General features: G+C 37.8%; 1 protein-coding gene across 1 annotated transcript; it reads right to left on the bottom strand.

Annotated features, from left to right (window-relative positions):
• Positions 1-6,955: 6,955 nt before the first annotated feature.
• Positions 6,956-12,441, bottom strand: LOC149104835 (uncharacterized). Its single transcript, XM_089272273.1, has 3 exons — positions 12,334-12,441; positions 7,322-7,642; positions 6,956-7,113 (listed from the first exon to the last, which is right to left on the bottom strand). The coding sequence occupies exons 1-3, from the start codon at positions 12,401-12,403 to the stop codon at positions 6,956-6,958; spliced, it is 549 nt and encodes a 182-aa protein (XP_089128399.1). The 5' UTR covers positions 12,404-12,441.
• Between the last annotated feature and the right edge of the window lie 8,079 nt (positions 12,442-20,520).

Here is a 20,520-nt window from a genome sequence, read left to right as displayed (position 1 = left end):
ACAGTGGAGTTAACTAAGAAATATGAAGACTAAGATTGCGAAATAGTGTCCTAATGACGTAAGGCAAAATCCTTGAAGAATTAAACAAAGTTTAATGTAAATCGATGTGATAAAAACTGAAATTTTCATATCAATTTGATCAGAAAAGTTGAAACACCAAAAAGAATTTTGAGACAGATGTTGGGCTAAAAGAAAGAGGAGACTTACAAACTGAATTGTTTCTTGGTTAGATTACCAAAGGAAGAGTTTTTTTGATAGATTGAGGAAACAGGCAAAATGTCTGGAAGAGATTTCTTTTGTTGGCCTCTTAATATCTACATTGTGTACACACAATTTACCAGCTCAACATGCTGCAACAGAAATCAGCAGCCTTGAAACTTTCAGAGATGAGATAATTTCTTTTATAAAATCCGCCATATTGTACCTAGAGAGTTCTACCACCGTCATTCCATATCAGCTGGCATTTTCAACCGTGCAAGGAATTCGTAATGTCCTCCTCTCTATTCATCTTGTACGTGCAAGCGCCGGACGCTATCGCATTCATTGGTACCACGGTGGCTAAAACCGTGAGCCAAAACCTTTGTCACGCCTTGTGTAAATATTTCACAACGTCACCTGCTTCCTGTCATAAATCCGACAAAACCTTAGTGGTTTGTGTCTTTGAAATAGCCGCTAGTGTGGCTTAAATGCAGGTGTTCAGTGTATGTTTGTAAAACTACCTGAAGAGGTCTACTACTAGTTTAGTGTTTAATTTAATTTTAAAAAATGTAAACCAAATTTAAAAAGAAACAAAAAGTTGTAATTTAAAAAAAAAAAAGGTAAAACTTCTCGGTCTGCTTATACTACAGAAACTAGGCTGTGCTACTAAGTTAAATTTACGACAAGTTACTATTTTATACAATTGCAAATTGCTTGTATAATGTCTGGGATGTCAGCAAATTTTTAAGTTTGACTGTTGTCTGGGCAATAGCCAAACATGTTTACTAAAGAAGTTTTGGCATTCCCTACAGGCGATTACACTAGATACATTTTTTGAGAAACCAAATCGAACAAAAACACAGATAAACAAACATACAACACAAAAGTTAACCTACACGAGCTAAAAACGTGTATATTGTATATTGTAGACTACTTATAATTTGAATCAAAACTGGTTAAAAAGTGTTCAATAACTTTTAAACAAAATGGTTTTTCCGCGCAATGAAGAAAAATTGTTACGCTGGCTTTCATATCAAATTTCTTTTTAAAGTCTCTTGTCTTGAGGAGTGGAAGTTATGAAAGTTTTAAATAACCCTCACTTTTCACAAATTGTATACACGACTGAATATTGAAAAATTATCAGATTTTAAGCTTTTGTAATCACACTCTATTTCCTTCTCTATAAACGAGAGCAAATGGATTGCTCAAATCACCGAAAAGAATAAACCTGCTTTGATTCAATATTTTTACTGCAGGGCCAAACAAAGTTCTCAGAAGCTCTCTTAGAAGACAAACTGTAGAAAGTTATAACAAATCAACTTGAGCAACTAATTTCTTTAAAGCCTTTACTTTTGTTAAGAGAATGCGAGTTACTTTGCTAATGCTATTCGCATTGATATTATTGCTATTCATCTACTAGCTCACTGTACAGCGTTACAGTGTCTTGCCTAAAGAAATCAGCCGTCTTATGTGACGCCGTCAAGTCTTCTCCCAAGAAACGCCTGAAACGCGATGTGTATTTTGTTTGTTTATAGTGGTCAGGTTGTTCGTAATCCAGGTTTAAGAGTTGATGGAGGTTTAAAGTTTTCTTTCGTGGGTAAAGTATTTTCTTTACTTATTTTTAGAGGACTTAGAGCTTTGAAGGCGTCGTCAAAAGTTGAGAGCAAAAAAATGGCTGAAGTTTATAAATGGGTAACACTAATTTTGGCCTAGCTTGGTCATGCTTTGAACAACCAGGCCATGGTTAAGTTTTACTGTAGGTAATCATGTCGGGAAGTAATATCCCGCTTGGCACTAAGAGAGACAATGATCTAAGTCTCTTACCACTACTATTCAACTGAAGCTAACTGAAACACACACATGCTATGACTGACCGGATTAGTCAGTGCTGCAATATCGGGCAGCACAATTCCCCAAGTGTGATAACTTGTAGATATAATAGGAGCCACAGTTCTTTAATTGAATGGAGAACCAGTGGTAGCAACAGTCCCGGGACTTATGAAAGCAGACCTTTTTTGAGACTGTACCCTCATCCACTGTAGGATGATCTTCACTCAACCAGACAGGATAGGCTGCACCGCAACGGTCTATCGGTGGACATGTGGTCACCATTTTTGTGCCTGCAGCTCCTTGGAAGCGATACCAGCCATTGAGTGTTTGGTCACATTTGTAGTCTTGTGTTACGTAGTCATATTTCCTTGTAGCATCTGTCAGATTTTGGTAGTTCTTACATATGTCAACTAAAAAAGACAAACAGGGTAATACGTAAATAACTCTCCCCTGATCCTTAGATACCTCTGTCGTGCTGTGTCGTTGGGAGTTACTTGTAGTTTGAATACAGTCACTTCATATATTTTGTTCAATTTTACATCACTTTATTACATCCGGTCATGCGCAAACATTTCTATATGATTTGTCTTCGTTTCCATTTTTCCTGGGAACAAGGTTGTAAAAAGATCTCGCCACCGAAATATAGCTTCTACAATAGGTATTAATTACCACCTTTTTGTCTGTTTATACGAGAAAATCTTCATATTTACATTTGAAATTTCCAGTTCAAATGTTGTTGGGTAACCTGTATGTGAGCCATAGCTGAATAAATTTGTCCTTCATGCGAAGATATATATCGGCTCTAATTGCGAGAACATCGCAATCAGCGCCAGTGTTTCTCCACTAAGGTATGTTTACTCTCTGTCATTGGATAAACCGCTGGAGGAATACCATGTGGGATACTTTAACCAACTATGTAGTGGATTCTAACTTCATATGGGTTATTTCTTATTTTTTCCTGATACATGCCTACTTGTTAAATAAGATTCTTAAATGTGGCAAACCGTCCTTACATAACGACAAATAAAGTTTTTAACTGTAGCTAATTAAAACAGAAGAGAAGATATCCCTACTAATGATAAAACTGTGTTGCACCTTCACAAATAGCACCGTTCTTTACAAATCCATCTTTGCACTGGCAGTTGTACGATCCATTCGTATTCTTACACTCAGAGTTTCCAACAGCATTACATGGGTCGACCTGTGCAGCGCACTCGTCGATGTCTAAAAACAAAGGGATCTAAGTGTTACTATTTCAATGTCACAATGGATGGTTAAGTGTCCCATTACGAGCATAAAAGGGAATTCTGGTGGAAATAAACTACTTTACACATTAAAAAGGCGAAAAAAAGTATCAGAAAAATCTCAAGAGAACCTTGTTACGAGGGAAAATAAGTAGAATTGGCGCCTTAAATCCACTCCAAAGATTTTACAGTTCTAAAGTGATTACACGGCATATAGAAACATCTATAGCAGATACATTTTATTAGAGTAATCGTGTGGCTGGCTAACGGGAAACTTTCAGTGATCTCAACCACAGAGTACTGCCATCTGCCCATCGATTGTAGGCGTTTCATCCCTGTTACTTGCATGTGGTATTACCTGTTGTTATATACAGCGATTATCTCATTCACAGTGTTCCAGTAAAGTCTAGTGCGCAGCTGCAGTTGAATTCGTTGACTCGTCTAAGTAACTAACTCTTCGCATCATTTCGCCTCCACCTGCCCACAAAAGGTGTAAAATCGGTCCTGAATCGAAGCCATACCCATGCGGTCAATTCCCTATCTGTCCCCCCTTCACCAGATTGGAAGTTATGACCATGGAACTACACGCCCTAATGTGTTTAGCATGTGTAACTTTGGGTCGTGTGTCCGTTCACAGGCAAACTTTTACAGGGAAATATACTGTAAAGAAGGAATTAAAACATTTCTGCTGGAAAAGTAAAAACGATGGAAGTTTCACAGCAGCTCGTAAAAAAGGTTTATCTTTTGGTTTCCTCGTGGCAATAATAGTCAAAGACGACTTTCTTTTTGTTTTCCCTTTTCCAGTGGCTGTCAATTTTTAGGAAATACACCTTTTTATTGGCTCCTAATCGTTTGTTAACATTGCTGTTTTATTATTTACACGAACTACTACCTGTTTCACATTGTGTGCCATTAAATCCTGGTGGACAGCTGCAGTTGAATCCGTTCACTCGGTCTGTGCAGTTCCCGCTGTTCTCGCAGGGATCACTTGCGCAGTCATCGATATCTGTTTTAAAGGGATAAGGTAGAAATTTAAAAACGGTCATACCGTAAAATACCACGTTAAAGCTTCCCCCGATATAAACCCTTCTATTGGCTAACAAAGATATTATTCCCGATATAAGCCCCCCCCCCCCCCCTGCCACCCCCCGCCGATACGAGCCCATCTAATGTGTAAATCAGATAACGTTCTGTTCCTTTCCAGTTGCTCCAGTCACACTAGTGTTTTAGAGATGTTTTTGAAACATATTCTCCGTTTACACAATAAATGTATTACAAATGTAATGGTATATTAGCTTTAATTCGTTGCCCAGATAGGTTATAACTCCTCGTTCCGAAACAATATTTCTATTCGCTTATATGCCGCCCGGAAATAAGCCTCCCCTGCCCGTCTTTAAGCCCACACAAAACCGCTTATGAAGTTATACGAGCCCGGGGAATAAAGCGGCATTTTACGGTACACGACAAATCCCACAGCAACAATATCTGCAAAATAACCAAAAATGCATAAGATCGTTTATCGGCCCAGATTTCGCTCCTTAAAGACTTGGATAGGTTAACTGGATAGAATTATGGAGAAAAAAGAAAGTTTTGGAAAAAATGTGCTTTCTTTAATCAAAAATGCATAAGCAAAAATATCTGTGTGTCCCATTAAATCCTGGTGCACAGCTGCAGTTGAATCCGTTCACTCGGTCTGTACAGGTCCCGTTGTTCTTACAGGGATGACTTGCGCAATCATCGATATCTGTTTCAAGGTGATAAGGCAGAAAGTTAATAACGGTCACATTCGATAGAACCTGCAACAACCAACAACAAAACTCAATAACAAAACTATGCTTGAAGTTAAAAGATACAACACTGCAAAAAGCTTAGAAAGAGATTCAAAACCGTAGAATATCAATGAAAATTAACTAGTTTTGGCTTTTGTTACCTGTTTCACATTGTGTGCCATTAAATCCTGGTGCACAGCTGCAGTTGAATCCGTTCACTCGGTCTATACAGGTCGCGTTGTTCTTACAGGGATGACTTGTACAGTCATCGATATCTGTTGTAAGGGAAAAAGGTAGAAAGATAATAACCGTGAGGAGAGAAAATCAGATTAGTTAGTATATTTTACATATTCGGTTTAGATATATTTGTTTTAGTTCATTTTGCATTTCTAAGTTGCAGTTTACTATTCCAGTTCATTAACCGTAACAAACACCTGTTTTTGTTGTAGATCATACCTGTAATAAGCGCTGAGCTGTAATTACTACCTGTGTTAGTCTTTTTGTTGAACTGTTATCTCCCTTTATTGTTTTGAAAGTTATTAATGTTGAAAACTACAAATTCCGTTACAGCTAATCGATCTTCCTGAAATGTATGAGATAATGTTTAGTTGAGATTTTTTAAAAACTTTTCGTAAACCTTTAGAATTGTGTTTTCGGCTTAAATAGCCGTGCCTTGTAAAATATTCTTTTGTTACGTTCTTGGATTAAAATGATATCGTTGGACCTAAGTGTTGAGTGCTGTTGGCGGCTCTGAAGATATTTCCCTGTAACAGATTCCGGTCCTGATCCTCGCAACCAGAAAGTTTGCACAAGTTTTTACAGAAGTGCTTTCCCAGGCCAAAAATCTATTATCACATATCGGTCATATACAATAGAACTTTGCAGCAGCAAAAATATATGTCTCTGCCCTTTTCAAGCACTTTAAACAATAAAAGCACTGCAAGCGACATAGAAAGAGATTAAAAACTCCTAACATCTGAAGGAAAATAAATTTTGGCTATAGTTACCTGTTTCACATTGTGCGCCATTAAATCCTGGTGCACAGCTGCAGTTGAATCCGTTCACTCCGTCTGTGCAGGTCCCGTTGTTCTTACAGGGATGACTTGCGCAGTCATCGATATCTGTTTTAGAAGAAAAGATTGAAAGGATTAAACTGCAATAGCTTCTGTTGATATATTTGACGGAGCCCGGTCAGGAGCAAATAGGCAAAAGAGATCACTAACTAAGTAACTTTTAAAATTTTTGCTTTTTATAAAGAAAAACAAAACATCTTTATCAGATATCCATCATTATCATAATCCAGTCTGGAAATGGCAACGGATCTGCTCCTTGAAATATATCTGTTCCACAGACAACTTCTTGCTGGGTGGGAATCTTCTGGTTCTGAGCACCCGCTGTCAGTTGCACGGGGAAGATAGAGCCTGTTTGACTGTTAATTGTTAGTCGAGAGAAGATAGCAGACCTGAAACCCATCTTTGTAGCTCTCGGCTTCATGACCTTCATAAATGCTATTGCTGTTTTAACTCTAAACAAATAGTTTTGCGCGAATGGAGCCTAATTGGGCCTTAAAGCTAAGCTTCTTCTTTATGAAGAGCATCTCATAGATTAAACAGTCTATGTCCATGTCTTGAACGTTATTTTCGCTATGGGGACGTTTATTGCGAGAAGGGTTTATTAAAACTGACAGTGCTGGTTAGATTACATTAATAGAAAGGTGAAATAACTTAAATGTAAAAGTTCGTAAAAAAATTGATTTACCGCCAAGGTTGTACGCATCGCAAATATGCTTTATTTTGCAGAATACAGAGTCTCTAATCATAGAAACAGCCTGGAAGTTGAGGCATTTTATAGCGCGTAGATGAGGCTTATTACAAGAGGTTTGTAAATAATAAATCGAAGTAAAACCCCGAACGTCTAGTTACCTAGTTTAGACATGTCACAACGAGCCAGGACTACCTCGCCAGGTTTAATTGAATCGAACCAGTAATTACCGCTGACTGCATCTTCTCCTTCACTCGCCCTAATCTCGGCGCACGACTCAGCTGGCAACTCGGGAACGGATCCAAGGGGAACTAAAAACAGAAAAGTCAAAAACATTGTTTTTTTCTCGGCGCTTTTCTGTCATTACTAAACACCACTATTGTTGAGCTCTCTCGACGAAAAGCTGCGGGCTTTGTTCGTAGTCCTCGGGATGTAATGAGATTCTGGGCACGCCTGTATACGACACAATTACTATCCTCAAAAAAAGATAGAGAAGAACTCTTCAAAGAAGAACAATACCTCTTTTCCTGAATCGTTTAATATAGAAGCGATGGCTGTCCGGAACAAAATCTTCAGGTCTGGCTTCTTTGGTGCGGTTGTTCAACTCACATATGCCTTGGCTGATGACGTAGTTAAAGCTTTGACATCTGACGTCATCATCACACTTGTCTAAACAATTAAGCCAGATTCCGGTCTTCTCCTCGATAAAGGTATGGCCTTTTAACATCATGCCGCGGATGGAATATTCGCCTCGAATTATACACTGCTGAGCGTCCAGTTTATAAAACATCTGAGACATCAGAAGCACCGCGATGGTCATACTTATGTCAGCTTCTGAAACTGTCATATGGAAAGAAAAATATCGAGTCTTGCGTAATATGTTTCTTGTACTTTATATAAAAAAAAATTAACTGTTAGATGCAAGCAAGCATCTCGGTCTATTATAGCTGAGTATCAATGAGCAGAAATAACTCTGAATGGCAGCGACACAACACGCCATCTCTTATTATACGGTGTTGGTTGTAAGCAATCCTGTAAGTAATCTTGAAATAAATGTAAAAAAGACTATAAAATAATCATCTTGAAGCAGGTAATAGTCTTTACTTGAAACGTATTCGTCGAATTCTAGCCCTATACAGACAACGACAAAATGAAACAGAAACACAAAAGGAGACAAGAATATCTCAAACAGAGGTGCTGCCTCGATCCGTTACACAATCTCAGTGCCGCTCTGTATCTAAGTAGCGGCTTGTGACGGAATCATTGAATTTAACTTCAATTTGTGAGAAAAAAGTGACAAAATAACGTTGCGTCCATGATAAAATTGAGAAATTTGAAAACACGGACTATGTTTCTACGGTTAGTCTTACCGTCTCCTCTAATCCTTTTCGGAAATGCTCTTCAAACAGACATTTGAAAACGCCGGCTTGTGTTTTAGTGTGGACGGAAAACATTTTGAAAACAGGGCTTTTCAAGAAGGATGACATCACGATAATCAAGCGATTTCCCTGTCAGAGTTTTCCTCAAACACAAATCCAAAATGACCGGTAATTGTTGCGTTTCCAAAGTATTTCCAGCGTTGTTTCCAGTCGCGAAATTTCGGATTTCTTCATATTTTGCCCGAATCACCTCTATAATGAATTGTTTTCGAAAATACCCTTCAAAGGCCCTGAAGCGTTTTAGTTTTTTTCGAAATCCAGGAAAGTTCAAAAATCGCCATTATATCTGCCAGCCGCCGCCGAAAATGGCCGAAAATTGTGCATTTTGTTTTCGCTCGTACAGATCAACGCGAACATGTCTATCAATATATTTTGGCTAGCTCAGAATGCATATTTTGCTGTTTCTAAAGCATTCATTTGATTAGCAAAAGCTCCAAATGTTATAATATTTTAGGCCGATACAATTACCTTCATCGAAGCTCGTGAGCGAAACGGCTAATTTTAGCTAATTTCAATACCATCAAAAGCCCACTGGTGCACAGAATTGGAAGTCGAAACTGAAAAAGTACCCCTCAAGAGACATAAACGTGTGGTACATTTTGTTAAATTCGTCATTCGTGAAATCAACAAGGAACTTGGCCAGCTACTTTCATCAAGAGCAAAACTAAGCGAATTTGGAAACCTTTTTTCGTCAATAACGCATACGGATGCTTGTAATTTTTTTTTTCCTTTTAGATTGACCACATGATTAGCTTTTGCAAACATTTGCAGTTAAATGAAAGTAGATCTTGCTTTTGGTGCATTGCAATGTTATGCAACATTATTTCGATCACCGACACGCGCATATCGCCCGAAAACTATGTGACTTCCGCCTACGTTTTTTTTTTTTTGAAGGTGACAACTGTAGCACACATTATTCGTTCAATATCGGCTGTTTTAATTTTTGTGGAAGACCCACAGCCGAACCTGACTTCAAGAGAAAAAAAAGACATTTTTAAACGTGGAGCTTGAGTAAACAAACGATTACAGTTGCATCCATCACGTTTGGCGTAGGCAGCACAACCGTTTCACGTAGACAGGTACACTCTACTTCAATCAAAGCCTCTCAACTTGGAAAATGGATCGTCTGTAAACGGTGACAATATTGATGCCACTGACTTGAGGTTTAATCCGTAGGTTAACTTAAGGTTAAGTTAAAGCTCACTGACATTGTTACGAAATTATAGTGCAAAACGTAACGGTGAGAGAATACACGAGGAGATGTAACACTTTTGAAAACATTCACGAAGTTATCGGTCCGAGAGACAGAGTTATCCTCGTCCGAGAGACCGAGACAATTATCAAGAAAGTACCGCTTCCTGTGAAACCAGGTAATAATTCTTATTTTTATTCCTCTTAAACTGCGCGTCGTTGGTCTCTATATCTGTTTGGTCTCTGTCTTATTGATATATTTTGATTTTGTTTGATCATTTTTTTTTTTAAAGATAAAAGGATTGAATACCAAGAAAATATGGAAGTCATATTTCACCCCTACTGATACCTCTCCAGAACGGCCGTCTAGAAAGGTTCGACTGTATTACCGTTAATAAAACGCGACATCCTTCCTATTCAACTTTAAAAAACAGGGATATTGTTCGTGCTTTTGGCATAGAAACGCACCGGGGAAATGGCTGGGATGGAAAAAGAAGGCCTACGAGACACTAGTCTTTAATGGATACGTGTTGATAATTTACGTACATATTCACTCCTGCTACTTACTTTTTGAAAACTATGTAGACTACACAGTCAAACCTCCACTAACAGCCACGTCTCCACAGCGGACTCCTAGTCTACAACAGACACATTTTTTGTCCCGGTGGACAGCCACACATTCACTCTTATTTTTGCCTCTGAAATGCGCAAAATAAGGTTACAGTACACAATGCTTAACTATTTTATACCGCCTAATTATGGATGTAGAAGTTTGCTATGTCAATAATTGCGAATTCTCAAGGTAAAACAAAGGAAATTTTAGCTCTTCTGAGTGGCCGATTTTTCTGCTAACTATTTCCCGGCTAACGAGGTATAGATATGGGCACTCTCCATTCGACCAAAAAAATTCCGGCCAAAAATGTCCTGACTTTGTAAAACCTTTCCAAGGAAATTTCCGTTCCATTCGCGTCTGTTTCGAAAATTTCAGAAAGCAACAGGGGTGAATATGTATGTATTAAAACCCACAGCGCGTATCTGAAATCTGATGCCCTCTAGGCCTCCTTTGTCCTTTTTGTATTCCAGCCCTATCAACGGTGCATTTCTTTTCAAAAAAATTAGTCATTGTGGTTCATGTTCTCCAGACAACGCAAAAATTGGTCATTTCACGTCGTTGTTTTGTAGAGGACGGCAAGGAAATGTACCAAGAATTGTAACGCACTCGCACAGCTATTGTTTTGCTCATTAAACCTTTTGTTCAGTGACGTTCCAAATGTCGTTGCCGTCGTGATTTTCTTATATTCCCTACTCTCACTAACGCTCTCTATCTAGGGAGCGGTTAGTGGGGGAATCATTGAAATTTACTTCATGTTGTGAGAAAAAGAGATGAAAAACTCAGGCTGCGTGCACACTACAATGGAGAAATTTGAAAACACGGCTATCTTTCTATGGTTAAGACTACCGCCTCCTCCAACCCATCATGAAACGTTCTTCAAACAGGAGGAATTTCAAAACACGGCTATCTTTCTAAGGTTTAATCCAAAATGACCGGCTGCGTTTTCCAAATTTTCCAGCGTAGCGTGCAAGGAAAACATTTACTATGTTTTTAGGTATGCTCTGTTGTATTAATAACCTGTAACGCTGATGTTTTTGCTGGAAAAGAGCTGGTTAAATTTATTTACGCATCCCCTTAACTTTTTGTTTGCTTTCTTCAACTCACTGAATCCAAGATATCGCTCACTTAGACAAAAAGAAGACAAAAAAGCTCAACAAATACACAAAACGAAAGGAACCAAATGAAACGCTTGAGTTCGCTCGCTGAAGAGAAAACCATATACTCGCCTATAGACCGCAAGATACGTAAACAACAAAGATGATTTCCGCATAATTTAACTTAATTGAGGGGTTTTAATGATGACATACGGTAATTTTACACGGTGAAGAAAGTGGGTATTTCAAATCCACCTGTTACTGGTAATATGTCCAATTCAGGGAGTGTTGCACTAGACAACGCCTCGTTCAATTTGCAATTTGCAAATTGCGTCGTAGATGCGCAACAAAATTGTGAGACAAATTACAAATAAATTCCGCTAGATTTATTCAAACGTTATTTGTGGAAAACTTAGCGATGATGCTTCAAGAACTTGAAATCTACATGAAAATGGTTTTCTTTATCTTACAGTATTTTGACATTACAACTATCGGCTTTAAAATACCAAAGAGTGCTAAATAAACAAAGCTTCCACGAAAGACAAAGAAGACAAAAATGACTGAGCTGCAACTTTTAGAAGTTTAGTTTCCCAATTTATCACAAAAGGTTGTGATCTAGATCATAGTCTCTTAATTATCACCATCGTTACCATCTTTATCGAGAAAACTATTGAACTAAATAAGTACATTTATATTTTTGCATGAGTCTTATCTTGTAAACTTTTCGCGTATCGTCAATTAAGGACCGAATTCGAAATTGCTTTCGCAAAGAGACAGACAGGAGATAAAAATGTTACCAAAAAAACATTTTTCTCCGTTTTTGTGAGTGATTAATGAAATATCATGTCAGTTTTACCTGACAAAATTTTATCATGACAATTTTGCGTGATCTTTGCGAATTCTAACTGAAAATATTGACGGTGTTCAGACAAATCCGGACAAACTCAAATTCTTGGTCGAATTGGAATTTTAAAATGTCGGTCGTCATAAAGATAGCAAAATAGGAGTACCCGGAAGAAAACATGACCGAGAAGAAGATGTTGAAGAGAAGAACCAACAATAAACTCAAGCCGCTTATAAGGCAGAGTTTGGGATGCCAGCCCAGACAAGCTGATGTTAGGATACACTAAGTAGGAGAGTATAAAACGCGATTTAAAGGCTATCAATGAAAATGTAAGACATTTTGCAACTCACCCTCCGCTTGCGTTGGACGAAGCATTATTGAAATCGATGACACAAAAACGAGGAGGGCAGAAACATTCATTTTTAAACCGCAACGAACGTATTCAGTTCTCAAGTCTTATGGAAAGTCTGGCGTTGTGAAGTCGAAATAACAGCTCATTACAAGTCAACACTGAAATAAGAGATGGCGTGTTTTATCTCTGTCATTCAGAGCTATTTCTGCTCATGTCAGTTTGACTCCTCCTACTTTTACTAAGAGTTCCCGTTTAAATTACCCACTTATTATGTGAACAAAATATTTCTATCTGCCGGTTTTTCAACTAAGCTTACAGGAAGAAATTCCTTCTTGGGCTCCTTTATTTTAATAATTTATTTTTCTTCGGCTTGTTTATGAGTGAATGTTTTATTCCAAAGAAATATACGTTCCAAACTCATGTTTTTAACAATGAATTTCCTTGGCACTCACCTCGTTCCCTACCTTTATTTTTGTACTTTATTGAAAATTTAAACATTAATCTCGCTGTTTTTCCGCTAATATATTGTTTTCTAATTCAAGGTGGCTCGTGATTAATCAAACTGAATATTGAATAAATCATCTATGTTAGGACGTTATTGCAACTTCGAGCTAAGCTTATAATTAGTTCAATTTAAAAAGTAGTAATGATAATATGACTTTTTAATAAATAGGAAGAATGTTGAACATTATATTCTGCAGGCCTCCATGCACATAAGATGGCTACAAGTTAGTTAAATGCCATTCACGAAATTGAATTTACATCATGCTTCATCAGTATTTTTACATTTTATGTCTCGTGGGAAATGGTAAGATAGTATATTGAGCTAAAGCGGCCTTCACACGGCAAACTTAAGTTGGCAAACTCGTACCTTCACACGTCGAACTCGCGTCAAATCACAACACGCGGTAATTTGCAACATGGCCGACTTAGTGCAGTGGCACTCACGTCGAACAGTGAAACAGGAGAAGAGAAGAGAAGAGACAGAAAGGTTTGGACGAAACCCAGTTTGTCCGCTGGCTCCTCCATTTTCTTTTGTGTGTTTTTAGTATCTTTGTAGACTACAGATGAATCGTTTCACACAGCCAGACAATTGTGAACCTCTTCGATAAATTTAAAAGTGGCCTCATGTTCATCTTGAATTGCGTCCGCCACTTTGTGAAGTGTTACGCAAATAAATCAAGTGAACAGAGCGCGTGTTTTGATTGGTTGACAGTTAACAACACTTGTTTGCCAGTCGTTCACACGTCAGAAACGAGTTTACCAACACGAAAAAGTTGGTGAAAAAGCTGACGAGAGTAGAGGCAAGTTCTATTTGTCGCCAACAGTTTGCCAACGTGTTTGCGTACTGTATTTGGGCCGTTCACACACACCAACTTGAGTTTGCCAACTACGAGTTTGCCACCTTTAATTTGCCGTGTGAAGGCCGCTTAACACCAGCTGGAGATGTGAAGTCCAAATAGCAGCCCATTACAAGCCAACACTGTGTAATGAGAGACGGCTTGTTTTGTCTCTGTCATTCAGAGCTATTTCTGCTCGTAGCAGTTTGACTCCTCCTGCTCCTACCATAAAGACTTCCTGTTTAAATTATTACGTACTTGTTATGTGAATAAAATATTTCTGTCTGGTTTGTCAACTACCCTTACAGGAACAAGTTTCTTCTTGCATGCCTGAGTTAAAGTTATATTCTAATGAAAGGAACGTTCGAAACTCATGTTTTAACAATCGTTCTGTTAAAATCCTGGAAATTTGAGGGCATTTTCCGTGTTCTCTATCTTTGTTTTGGTACTTTATTGCGAACTAAACATTGATTTCGTTGTTTTCCTCTTAATGAGTTTTTTTTTTTTTTTTTTTTTTTGAAGTTGGTTCTTGATAAACTTGGTCTATATCAGGACGTCATTGCGACTTCGACTGTTAGCTCAATATATTCCTCGGTTTTGGTAACGTTTTGACAAAAGGTAGGATGTTGAACATCATATTTTACAGGCCTACGTGCGTGCGATTCTTATACGTTAAAATTTACTTACTTAATTAATTAAACGCCATTCGAACGACTGGATTTAAATTTATTCTTTTCCCTTTGACAAACATATTGTCCGTTTCTAATTTTGCCATACTCGTGAAAAAATATTATCAGGCGTCAAGTTACGCTTGCAATGTAAATATGACAAACTTTATTTTTTCGAAGGCGTTTCACTTTGTTTTTCGAGCAAAAAAACACAAGTTTTTTTTCGTAAAAATAAAAATACTACAGTCAAACATCCGGTAAGCACATACGGGAGGTGGTCGCTTACGAGAGCTTAGACCATTTTGTCGGTCAAAATTTTGCGTCATTAGCATATGGTAACTGCAGAGAATTACCCGCGTTTTAAATGTCGTATTCATGTGAAAAGTCAATTTCGAGAAAAAAAACCGATACTTTCCGTTGAGAAAATTTCCATCTCTTGTACTACCTAGGAATGCGATGATGTTACAACATCTTACGATGTGTTTTATTATCCAATTTTTGCCCTATCATTTGTCAAGTGGACGTTCACTGGAGGTTTAAAACAACAGAAAATTTCAAGCTTTTAGCTCTAAAGTGGTCGCGGTCGTTTACGAGAGGTGGTCGATTACAAGAGGTTCAAAATATAGTGATCTGACTTTTGGTATTCTGGAAAACTGGTCGCTGAGGAGAGACGGTCGCTTATGAGAGGTGGTCGCAATAGGAGGTTCGACTGTACACTACATGTTATTATGTCACTCTTGGTCTGCAGGCAAAGCAACAACAAACGACCACATGTAAAATTTGCGAGTTAAAAAGTTAACCCTTGGTAACCAAGCACTGAATGGTAATTTCATTTCCGGTCGGTGCGGAGTGGACGACGGTTAGCGAACATCACTGACATGCGCAGAGCATTGACGGAAGTCATTTGTTGTTTCTGGTAGCCGTTGCAACCTGTCACGGTCGTCCTTGCTAAAGATCTGATTCCTTGAGAAGGCTCGTCTGTATACTGAACAATAAGGGACCATTCAATATTTATGCCTGGGGCAAGGAGATAGCACAAAAGAGGGGGGATCATCAAAGAGTTTAGAAATGAAGAGGAGGTCACTAAAATAAATAGGCATAGGCGTGGGGGGCTATTTATTTCTTTTAGCCATCCAGAGCGTATCGGTGAACACTTCCAAACAGTCCACTTATATGGGTTAACTAATACAAAAAAGTCACGACAGTGAGAGAACGACCTCACAATATTGCGCCCAGATCGGGTTTGGTCAGAGACCTGTGCTACAACAGGTACTCTGTCACTGTTGGTTTCCTTTTGAATCACTCTCGCTTTCCGATCAATCAGAGCTACAAAGACGCGAAATAACGATATCATTTGCGCTGTCACTTTCCGCATCAGAACTGCTCTCCATATCATTGTCACTGGTATCATCTTGCAGTACTTCGTGCCGCTGAAGAGAGACATGGTTACCAAGTACCCCACCCATTCTGATCAAGGCAAGTGCAGTGACCCGTCGCACCTTATCATTTTCTTGCACTTTGATTGAAGGTTGAAATGACTGACGGATACTTGTCAAGCTCCTGAATGCTTAATTGCTCACCTTTACCAGTGCGACGAAGAGTGTTCCAATCATAGTCTTCGAAGCGTTTCTTTTGTTTCTGCTCGCGTTTCCTGTTGTCTCTGCTTGCATTTCACACGTCATGTATCTGTTTAAGTTTGCATCCTGTCTTGAGGGTTCTTTAGCATTATTTTCTTTTGACATGCCTTTAGTAATGCAATTCTTTGCTATTTCATTCAAAAAGTGTTTTTGGACTGAGCAATTTGCCTTGCAGAAATTGAATGAAAATGTGAGCCCTATTCGCACTTTATAGATTTTTTTATTATCTATATTTATATTTAACGATTATTCGCCGAAGGCGAGGTAAATATTGTCGAACAATCCCCGAGAGGATTTTAGTTCCAAGGATGACAGCAGTCATTTTGAAAATTCTCCATCTTTTCAAATATCCTGGACTTAGAGTGATGTCTTCCGAATACATGAAAAATTCGTTCATCAACTGTCCGGCATGTTTACTTGCCGAGATGGCGAGCTTAGTGGCTGAGGTGGCGAGCTTAGTAGCCAGGCCTCGGAAACGTTATGTAAACCGCCTAGCGCGGTTTATGTAACGTTATATAAGGGATCGGTGAATCAATCAGATTGCTGGAAACTCTTTGTTCAGCTCTGAAATTCTACTAATTCTTTTTATAATATAGATAGGATCCTGCGCGCGCTCTGATTGGTCAAAAACCCATGTTTTATCCGAGTATAACACATAGAAAAATACGTGTTTTATTGTTTTGCGCGTGTAAAATCCGTGTCATAAAGCAAGTGAAGAAGCTTAAGCGTGTAATACACTGTGATAAAACACTCCGGACATTTGGGAACACTCGAGAAATGTTGAAAACATTCGCCTGCAGCTCGTGTTTTCTACATTTCCTTCGTGTTCTCAAATGCCCGTCGTATTTTATCACAGTGTAATACACGGCTCAGGCTTCTTTATTTGTTAAATGTTTTATTTCTTCCAAGCACTACCTTGAAATTCATCACCAAAATTGTCAACTGGAACAGGGAGTAACAACAAAGGCTATTTCAAGTACTTGTATAAAGACCTAAACCATGAAAGGAACAAGTATTTCAACAAAATACTCCCAGACATGTGCAAACATGCACAACCGTATTTGCTGGATAACTTTCCAAAGTACCTTTTAATACAAGGAAAGGGAAAGAAGATTTCAAACCAAAATATATCTTGAAAAGGTCAAGCATGATATGAGTGTACTGTTTTTCTGAAACAAATGAAGTCTCCTGCTTTAAATTTATAAGAATGTCCATGACACAACTAAGGCCTAATCATATGGGCATTGTGTCCAAATGGTGTGAAAAAATCCCAACAAATTATGTCCCAAATGGAAAAAGAGGAAATTAACATCCCAGCTAATTTGGGGACACTTTTTAACAGAAATAAACTCAAGCCATGGGCCAGTGACCAATATCAGTATACTAAAGCAGTGCAAGAGGAACTTGCTCAAATGAAAGGAGATGTCAGTGACAAATTAGAGATGTTGTTGAGCATAAAGCAAAGTCTTGACCGAGCCTTAAAAGGTTTGCCAAATAAGACAGGAATGAAGAACGAAAGACAAAAAGAAATAAAAGAGAAGCTGAAAAGAGAAAGAGAGAGCACCTAATCAAAATCCAAGAAGAAACAAGGTGTAAAATCATCAAACGTGTTTCTGAGGAAACTTACAAGTGTATTACAAAACAAATGCTTCTGTTAAATGAACTGGAAAAATTGAGAACAGACTGGCACAAAGATTGATTAGCAAGCCTCATTAACAAGGGAAATTGGCATCCAGGAGCAAGGATATATGTACTTGCAAAGCTCACCGATTAAGAATTAGATGCAAACTGCTATGAAGAGGAAGGACATAGTGAAGAAGAAGTGAAAAGTGAAAAAGATGATTGCAAAGAAAGAAAAGAAGTGGTGGCGGATATTAAAGCATTCAATAAAGAAAATTAAGTGTCACTGTCAGAGAAAACCGGGCAGTACCAAAAGATAGAGGTCGGCCATTTAACTTCATCTTTTCACAGTATAAAAGCTATCCGAAAAGATTGACAACCATGACATTTAAAGGAATTTTATTTAGTTTAACATTCTGAAACGTGTACATGAGATTTCTTTTTAAACAAACATATATTTACAGAATTATGGCATTCATGTCTGGATGAAACAAATGTTTCAACTTTCGAGTTTAGAGATTTTACTTCTAATTTAATCAATTAAATCCTGTGTTTATGCGCCCTCAAGTTTCCATCCAAATCTCTACAAGTAGGCTCTTCAATCGTTATTAACAGACTGGAAAAATTTATATGAAGAGAAGTTATTCTTCGCCGTATCTCTTATACCTTAAACACTGACGGCAAGTTAATGTTTAAAACAAACCATGGTTAAGTGACGTGTTTTGATTTCCCAACAGAAACACCTTTAGAGATAACATCATTACGTTCCATCCAGACTTGCGGCACATTTAAACAATAAAACAATATTTACACCGACAGGTTATAACTATATCATGCATTCAGAAAGAATGCTTTAATTTACTTACACAGAGGTTTTTACCCTAAATTTCCAAGATAATTCACATTAATTTGCTTTGAGTTTGCCTCGCTACGCTTAGTGATAGGTGTAAAAGCCTAGCGCCCCATTCTCAAGCAATCCTAGCTAAGCCTCCCTTGCACATCTTTTCTGGAGTTCGTATTCGAGTTCCATATTGCTTCAGTCGAATGTCTGTGCCTTTTTTGATTGGCCAGAGTGATTACCTTGGTTCTCGTTTTACCACAGTCAGTTAAAGACCTCTCTATGGGCTGAATATCAAAACATGTTCTGTAAGTCATTGCTAAACGTTGTATTGTACGTAATGTAATTTAATTAGAACTGCAATAAGATGGCATTGGGCCCCAGTGTAGCGTGGTAGCGCTCAAGTCATCTGTACAGTTTGAAAATTGTGGTTAGATTGAAAATTAATTGGTTTCTGCTGTAATCTGTAAGAGAACTAATAACTTCGTGGGATGCAAATTTAACCAGGGAAGAGATTTTGTGGGATAAGAGTTAGTTTCATCCTCAACTTGAATTTTTCATTTAAGTTAATTTGTTGCTATTTGAAATCTATTTTTGCATCATAAACAAATTAATCAACAATAATTCCAACGCTTTTCTTTCGACTCCTGGTGCCTTTTGTCCCACGGAAAACTTGAGAAAAGCGCTATCATGCTACTGGCCCTTTCATAACTCTAGCGCTGCGGTAAATATAACTGAACATACATGTATATGTATAACTTAGTTGTACTAAACCCATTAAACATTACATTACTTTGAGTAACAAGGTGAATAATAATTACTGTTATAATAATAAAGGGTCCTTATTCATAGTTATTAATAGACATTAAAACTTACAAGGTACTTATAGAGTTTAAAACTGTCCCAATAATAACAATTTTTAACTATAATCCAACTTGTAAGCAAGGCAATTTTGGGCATTTTGTAGTTTCTGCCAGAAATTTTCTTGTATCCACTATATTTAAACTGTAAGGCAAATGAGAAAAGTTAATGAGGAGTATTGATATTCATTACTAACATATACAGAATCAAATAACAAAGGTACTGGACGTATATCTGTAAGTGATAATTGTCTGTTTAAATACCTAACACGATGTTAGCACTACAGCTTAAATATATTTACAAAATTAAAGCAAGGAATTTGATCATTCCCTGAAAGATGCCTGTCTGTGGAAATAACTTCTTTGCCTGGAGTCTATCACAGTGGAGTTAACTAACGAATATGAAGCCGACTAAGATTGCGGAATAATGTCCTAATGACGTAAGGCAAAATCCTTGAAGAATTAAACAAAGCTTAATGTCAATCGATGTGATAAAAACTGAAATTTTCATATCAATCTGATCAGAAAAGTTGAAACACCAAAACGAATTTTGAGACAGATGTTGACCTAAAAGAAAGAGGAGACTTACAAACTGAATTGTTTCTTGGTTAGATTACCAAAGGAAGAGTTTTTTTTTGACAGATTGAGGAAACAGGCAAAATGTCTGGAAGAGATTTCTTTTGTTGGCCTCTTAATATCTACATTAAATACACACAATTTACCAGCTCAACATGCTGCAACAGAAATCAGCAGCCTTGGAACTTTCAGAGATGAGATAATTTCTTTTGTAAAATCCGCCATATTCTACCTAGAGAGTTCTACCACCGTCATTCCATATCAGCCGGCATTTTCAGCCGTGCAAGGAATTCGTAATTCTCTCGTCTCTATCCGTCTTGTACGTGCAAGCGTCGGACGCTATCGCATTCATTGGTACTACGGCGGCTAAAACCGTGAGGCAAAACCTTGGCTTTCACAATTCAACGTCACCTGCTTTCTTTCATAAATCCGACAAAACCTTAGAGGTTTATCTCTTTGAATTAGCCTTTAGTGTGGCTTAAATGCAGGCGTTTAGTGTATGTTTGTAAAACTACCTGAAGAGATCTACTACTAGTTTAGTGTTTACTTTTAATTTTAAAAAATGTAAACCAAATTCAAAAAAAAAAAGTTGTAATTTTAAAAAAAATTATAAAACTTCTCGGTCTGCTTATACTACAGAAACTAG

Source organism: Orbicella faveolata, unplaced genomic scaffold, assembly GCF_042242905.1.
Source record: "Orbicella faveolata isolate gen_17 unplaced genomic scaffold, um_ofav_v1 contig_34, whole genome shotgun sequence".
Taxonomy (NCBI): domain Eukaryota; kingdom Metazoa; phylum Cnidaria; class Anthozoa; order Scleractinia; family Merulinidae; genus Orbicella; species Orbicella faveolata.
Note: the sequence above shows the minus strand (reverse complement) of the source record. Positions and strands in the feature narration are given on the sequence as shown.